Source organism: Drosophila miranda, chromosome XL, assembly GCF_003369915.1.
Source record: "Drosophila miranda strain MSH22 chromosome XL, D.miranda_PacBio2.1, whole genome shotgun sequence".
NCBI lineage: Eukaryota > Metazoa > Arthropoda > Insecta > Diptera > Drosophilidae > Drosophila > Drosophila miranda.
Genome location: NC_046673.1, coordinates 24,604,919 through 24,612,084, shown reverse-complemented (window position 1 = coordinate 24,612,084; position 7,166 = coordinate 24,604,919). Strand labels below are relative to the sequence as shown.

At 45.1% G+C, this 7,166-nt stretch overlaps 1 protein-coding gene across 1 annotated transcript; it reads left to right on the top strand.

The window, feature by feature from the left end:
- Positions 1 to 66: 66 nt before the first annotated feature.
- Positions 67 to 6,616, top strand: LOC108164583. Its single transcript, XM_017300410.2, has 13 exons — positions 67 to 1,018; positions 1,109 to 1,158; positions 1,217 to 1,412; positions 1,542 to 2,577; positions 2,658 to 2,792; positions 2,876 to 3,087; positions 3,153 to 3,224; positions 3,290 to 3,579; positions 3,656 to 3,836; positions 3,899 to 4,159; positions 4,230 to 4,688; positions 4,758 to 4,934; positions 5,000 to 6,616. The coding sequence occupies exons 1-13, from the start codon at positions 983 to 985 to the stop codon at positions 5,150 to 5,152; spliced, it is 3,258 nt and encodes a 1,085-aa protein (XP_017155899.1). The 5' UTR covers positions 67 to 982; the 3' UTR covers positions 5,153 to 6,616.
- Positions 6,617 to 7,166: the final 550 nt, after the last annotated feature.

The window sequence follows — 7,166 nt, the reverse complement described above, 5'->3', positions numbered from 1 at the left end:
CCTGTCTTGCCCTGCCCTGACCTGCCGAAGATAATGGCAGCTAAGCTGGAAGATAAATATTAAAAAAAGAAGCAAAGTAAGGTTTAGGGTACTTGTGTGCAGAACATGAAGTCCAGTTCAAGGTGGAGCTCTACTAGCCTTTTCGCGGTATTCTCTGCGCTAGGAGAGTTTTCAATTTTCTGTCGAAAAATGCAAAAGGCATTCAACGTGGAGTACGCCTAGGCCTTAAGAAGACGAATTTTAATTTTTCTATGTTGAAGTCCGGGGAGGTGGGGTGGTGTATTGAGCTTCCGCTTCCTCCCTCACATGAACTAGTAATATTTGAAAGTTCCACCCAAAAGCTGCAACAGCTGCTTGAAAGCTTTGCCAAACACTCTCTTGGCACTCGTTCTCTTGCACTTGCTCTCTTGGCGCAAGTCTTCGGCAGCAGAGAAAAAACCGGGAGTGGGAGATTGAGAGGGAGAAAGGGAAAGGGAAAGGGACAGACAGTGAAGTTCCTGTGGTGCTGCTGGAAATTGTTGCAGAGAGGCAACAACAGCGGCAGCGCAGTTAAAAAAATTCTTTAACAATAAATACACACACATACATACATATGTACATAAAGTACGTGTCGTACATACACATAGATGTAGAGGTGAATCGCGATACGTGAAAAAAACATACAACTCAAAAGTATGGAAATTTGTTTCTAAAAGTATACTTAAGTGGACATTTCCAGTGCTACATGCCACAGAGTGCAGCGTTAAGCTCTCCGAAGTACATATGTATGTAAATATGTAGTATGTATGTACACCCAGATGTATGTATGTACACACGCCAAGTTGTGCGTGTGTTGAAGACCCGAAGATTTTCTAACCTGGATAAAATATACATCACATCAATATATCGCCATGCAATTCTGAGCACTTGAACTAGCAGCCACTACAAAGATACAGCATACTGGATACAGGGTACAGGGTACTGGATACAGGATACAGCCAACATGTCGCTGGTCCACACGTTTCTCGGAACCTGGGAGGTAAGCAGCAGTCCCCCAAATCACGCCTGGCCTGGCTGGTGTTTCACATGCCCCGTGCCCCATGCCCACCTTTTTTTTGTCTATTGACAGATTGTCTGCTGCACCTTCGAGGAGAAGCGTGAGCTATCCGGCCTAGAGGGGTATGTATGTTGTGTGCGACATTGACATTTAACTTTCTGACACCTTCTGAACTTTTAGAATCAAATTTCGCCTAGACGATACCAGCGATATTACTTGGTATAATGATTTGGTCAGTCCACTTCCTGAAACACAAGACTGCGGCACTTTCTGCGACTCGGCGAGTGTTTTATTTAGCTGTGAGACCTTCGATGTGCACGAGACGAATCCCCGTCTCGTGTTTGGAGCTTTTGCCGGCCACAGCATTGAGTTTAGCGTGAGTATTCTCCAATCACAGTCCCAATTCCAATCCCAATCCCAATCCCGAACCCGTACATATGTTTAGTATGTAAGTATAGTCTAGGCGGATTAACTAACGCTGTCTTAGGGTTACGTTACCTTTTAGACCAACACCTTAACACCGACTGATACGCTGGTGCTCAGCTGTGAGAACTGGTACGCCGTCGAATGCAAGCGACTGCAGGACGGTCAGGCTGCCGGTCAGGAGAAGCAACTGAGCTTTGGCGAAGCCCTGCAGGAGTCCTACTTCAGCGATGTGATGGTTAAGAGCGCCAATGGATTGGAATATGCCCTGCATGCCTCCATTCTGCGGCTCAACGGATTCGATTGCAGTATGTGCGTTAACAGTGCTCCGGCATCATCGCGACAGGTCGTCAAAAGTGCACCTGGAACTGGACCTTGTCATAGCGGACCAAACACACCCAATCCCAATCCCAATCCAAATCCAATTCGAATTTCCGTGGCCCACGCCACCGGCGATGATGAGCACCAGAAGTCATTGCCGCGCCTGAATCTATCGCCCATTTATCTCCAGCCCCCCTGTGATTTCCAGACTCTGGCGGGTCTGGGGGCCCGACGAGTGCACCAATTCAGCAGCAGCTTCAACTGCCTCAGCAATGGCAACGATTCGGAACCGGCGATCAGTGCGGGGGGCACAGGCACGGGCCTGCTCAGCGTCGAGTGCGGTGGTGGCATGTATCGATTTCCGCCTACCTCACATTCCGACTCGCACCTGGAAACGTCGCAGTCCCACTGCAAGAACATATTCAATTTTTGTCAGGATCTAATAATACAGCCAACCCCATCCCCGTTGCTGCCTGCGGGCGGATTGAGCGCTGGCCTCGCTGTCTGCAGCATTAGGCGACCGCCTTTGTCGCCGTATCGGGCCCGCAGCCCTTCGCCGTTTCCCAGCTCCATGGACACGCCGCCGTCGTCCCCACTGACACCGGTGGGCGTTCTGTGCAACTTGCCCACTTTCCTCTTGAGCCCCATTCTTCACTGGCTGTACACGGAGTCCATGCTCCCGGACCTTGAGGAGGATGTCTGCGAGAAGCTGATAGACTTTGCCGAATCGCAGCCATCGCTGACTAAACTGGTAGAGCCAACGCGCAAGTACCTGAGGCTGATGAAACTGAAAAAATGTAACTAGAAACCAAACATCCAAATGTCTAAACAACCAAGCTCCAGTCTCTGATCTCTGATCTCTGATCTCCAATTGCAGTTGTTGTCAACGTGACTATGAATCTACATGGGATCCTGAATCGCGTTATACAGTGCATCAATCCCGTGAGCATTTCACACGATCCCGCGCAGCTGTGTGTCACGTTTCAGGATGCGTTGCGGGAGTGTGCCATAGGTAAGAGAGCGGCAACATACCTTTCAGATGCCACAGATCAGAGTTCCCAGCTCACTTTTTTAATGTGTTCGTGTGATTGCCAGGTTGCGCAAAGGTACTGCAATTCTGTAATATTTTCATCACGGATGCCACACACATGACGCGATATCAGAAGAATGAAATTGTCAAGTATATCCGCACCCGTATTCCAATTTTCATGTCACAAATACAGCAGCTGCTGCGCAACGTGCTCGGTGTCTTTGTGGGACTAACTGTCGAGGAGAAAGCCGAGCTGGTGAACTATCTAGTACCTGAAGTGAGTAAACAGAGCCGAGCCACATTCCATTGCAGCTCCCCTACACCACTGATTCGTTCCCACAGATTGAATCCACATTATTTGTATTAACTGCTGTGATAGAAGAAATCAAAAACTCGTTGGAAATCATGTGCAAGGTACGTACCGAACTTTGAATGATGGAATGATTGATCAATGCTCTCTCTCCCTCACTTCCCCTTAGGACCTTAATTGCTCCCATTTGGAACTGCCACAGCAACAGCAGCAGGCAGATGATGCTATTGTCATGCAACTGCACTATGTCGATCCGGGCGGCGGTGAACCTTCGGTGCCACGGCCCCGTCGCGGTGCTCCCGTGGGTCTTACGCTCTACGACAATCACCACACGGACAAGAAGCGCCTGAGCTCCGCCGAGAACGATCTGAAATTCGTTCTCTACATGTATGAAGTGCGAAAAATGCGTGACATTTACGGACGGATTGTAGCTGCCCTTGAAATAATCAATGATAAAAAGTATATACATAGATATATGCTGGATCTGTCTCGTCTCCCATTCATGCTGCCATTTCATTTCTGTCTGTCTTTCCAGAACGACATTCTGCGACATGGATTTTCTAAGCAAGATTAGTACAATTAATCAAAACTTAGAGCAGCTGATTGTTGACATTCCCGCATATATTTTCATAGTCGAGAACATGTCTGATCGCCTCGATGACAAACTGGGCTGGAAGGAGTTTAAGTTTTGCTTTAAGCTGGCCACCAGTCAGATTGTGAGTTAATCAATAGATGCCATAGATGCCATTAGATAGATGATTCTCTTTCCCATGTACAGAACGGCGTTATCGCAAAGCTTCTCGATCACAAGAGTGCCCTACGAGACGCCATCAGTCAGATCTGTATTCTGGTGCACAAGGAAGAATTCACGCAGTCTCTTATTGAACTGGGACTATTGGACTCCAGTGGATCCTCCAGTGGGGAGGCGAGCCAAGATTTGAAAATGGCCGATCATGAAAATAACCTGAATGTGAGCTTGAGTAATGCGGAACAGCTTCGACTCAATCAACAGCATTATTATGACTACAAGAGCATTAAGGTTTGCACTGCACCGATCACGGATAGCTTTATCCATTTTCTTGATCCCTTTATCGTCTTCTATACCTTAGTTAAATCTCATTCGACATCTTTGCGAACCACCGATTGCAGCCAACAGCAATCTGTCGAAGAACGCACTCCGCTTGTTGCACTCCACCCAGCTGGCGGACATGGAGTTCGAGGTGCACACGCATGCATCAACCGGAAATGCGTTGGACACAGAGGCCACGCCGACATCAACATCAGCCTCCACCGGAGGAGGAGAACCTGCGTCATCAGCTTTGCAGGTGCACAGCTTCAAGGCACATCGCGTAATTGTCGCTGCTCGATGCGAATGGTTTAAGAAGGCTCTGATGTCCGGCATGCAGGAGTCAATCAATAGAAAAGTCATCATCACGGACACCTCGCCGGTGATCTTTCGCCGCTTGCTGTTGTACCTCTATGGGGCACCAATTGATCGTACGGTGGGGGCCGAGCAGGTCTGCGAACTGATGCTATTGGCAGATCGTTATTCCATTGATGATCTAAAAGTAAGTGGGGAATGGAATCACCATTCCATCCGGGTGCATCCGTCCCTAACACACTCTCTGCTTTAACAGGAACTGTGCGAGAATACACTGTACTCTCTGATTGACGAGGACTCGGTGGTCTGTCTTCTGGGCATTGCGGATAGATACATGGCCACTGCTCTGAAGTCGAAATGCCTCTCATTCCTATCCCAGCATTCACAACTCACCAAGTGCGAAATATTTAAGGAATTGCCGCAAACCCTCCAGGTGAGAGCCCCACCGCATTGAGAGCCTTTTGAGTTAACTGACCTCTGAACCTCTTTCCATTTTAGCTAGAAGTAATGGATCTAATACATTGGTTCGGCCGTGTTTCGGAGCCTTGGAACGATCGTGGATTCAAGCCACGCAGTAGTTCTCGGCATAGCCTCAAGAGCCCCTCGAAGCCACGTTCGCGATCCCGAAAGTCCTCGCCATCCTATATGTGACGCCGGCAAAGCGCCACTGAACACACGACGAATGCCAACTTCTTGTGATAATTCTAGAAGACTTCGGAATCGAATGGAACGGTAGTCTGTAAGGGTGACACGGATGGTAACATGGTAACAAGAGGAAGGGCTATGGCTTAGTCAGATGCCAAAATAGCAAACAAAAAATTACAAAAAATTACAAAAAAGGTGGGGTTCACAAGGCTAATATGTACTAGGACTTTCACTTTGACTCTGGTCTCAGTAGCATAACTAAAAATCAAGCCAAAATTCAAAGGGAAAAACCGGCAAAAATTACCTGATTTTAAAAGTTTTTTATTTAGTTCTCTAATATGTAGATAGAAATAATTTGATCACTCGTATTACTCGTAAATGCATACATACATATGTAGGTATTTATATTCTTTTTGAGAACAAAAAAGACCGCGAAGTATAACATTTTCTCTCTAATTAATTGATGTACGAGTGTATGTGCAACAAAAAACAAAATTTTTGATAAATGCAAGTGATCTTTGCGCAAATAGGTATGGTATTGTATTGTGTACGTCTTCGACCATTGCACACACTAGTATTTTATTCGCATTGGACGGACCACTCTCATGTTTTTCGCTATGAGGTTCGATTCCGAATGTGTTTGTATTTTTGACATTTACTATACATCTAGAGGTACCATATATATGAATGTGTATGTATGTTTGTATTCAAAATAGTATAAATTATAGTAAAACTTATGAAATTTGTATAACATAACATGTTAATATTGCTATTACATATATGTATGTACATTATGTTACCGAAACATAGCACTCACCTTGTACGACTCGAAGAGCCCATGCAAAGATATCGGTGTTAGCCATAAAATGTGTGTATTACCGAAGACTATACAATACCAAGATGTGGCATGAAGGACGGTACCAAGAAACTCTTCTATGGCGTAGACAGGGGCGCGTGCGGGGCTTCAGTTCTCTTTTAGGCTATCCTTCGCCTGTGACCGTGGCCCACTGCCTACCCAATCGGGTTGGGCCACTCAGCTCGTCTGGGTCCCAAACTTTTCTAGCAACAAAATGTACATATATTGTATAGTCTTTGGTACTACACGACTGGACTGGACTGTGCTGGACTGATGGGTACCGTGCTTGACTTCTTCGGCGTGTAACGATCTGTATCTGTATCAGTATCTTTATCTATGTATATCTGTGTATCTGTGACTGCTTTTCATTTGATTCGGGGGACCCTCTTCCAAAATGTGCTCGCCTAGTACTTGTAGTCTGATGGGTAGATAGAATCTTGTAGTTCTGAAACTGAAACTAAATGAAAAACTGAAATTACAATGCAGCTACATTTAGGATAGACTAAAGTGATCTGAGAACTAAACTTATTGCTAAACTTTTACATAACAGAAACCTGTACATAGATTTGGTATTTAATGCACTACTTCAAATATATGTAAAATTGGACAATGCACGTGTACGTTTTTATATGTAATGTACATACTTACATACATGCATATGTATAACGGTCAAATAACAGCTAACATAATTAATTAACAGATTATTTTCAACAATACTCCTTGTACTTGATCCTTGATTCTTGATCCTGAGTGTAACCTACGATTAATGATGACTTCAACGTGTACAAACATTATGTTTATAGTTATTTAATACATTTCTTGTTGTATTTTTGAAAAAAACAAAACACAAAAAAAGTCTTATTAATTCTGAAAATAAAATAATTTCAAATCCGTGTGTACATCAAACTATTGTGTGTTTTTCGCTTAGATCTGGTTCGGCTGAATGAGCCATATAAAAGTCTATTCCAGAAATACTCTTACAGCAACAAAATGCTGCTATAGAGGAGATCATAGCAGGAAGGGAGGTGTTGAAATTTTTGAATTTAGTGCTCTTTGGCGCCAAAGGTAGAGATGAGCCACGATAGGCGATATATCCCTACGTGCACAGATGTCCCGTTAACAGCAATGGTGTTGAAAATATCGCTCGCAATGTCAATGGGGGGG

Excerpts from the sequence above, each read along its gene's own strand:
- LOC108164583 (XM_017300410.2), top strand. The coding sequence starts at position 983 with ATGTCGCTGGTCCACACGTTTCTCGGAACCTGGGAG. Across the intron at positions 1,159-1,216 it reads GAGCTATCCGGCCTAGAGGG|AATCAAATTTCGCCTAGACG; the intron begins GTATGTATGTTG and ends CTGAACTTTTAG. Across the intron at positions 3,837-3,898 it reads AGCTGGCCACCAGTCAGATT|AACGGCGTTATCGCAAAGCT; the intron begins GTGAGTTAATCA and ends TCCCATGTACAG.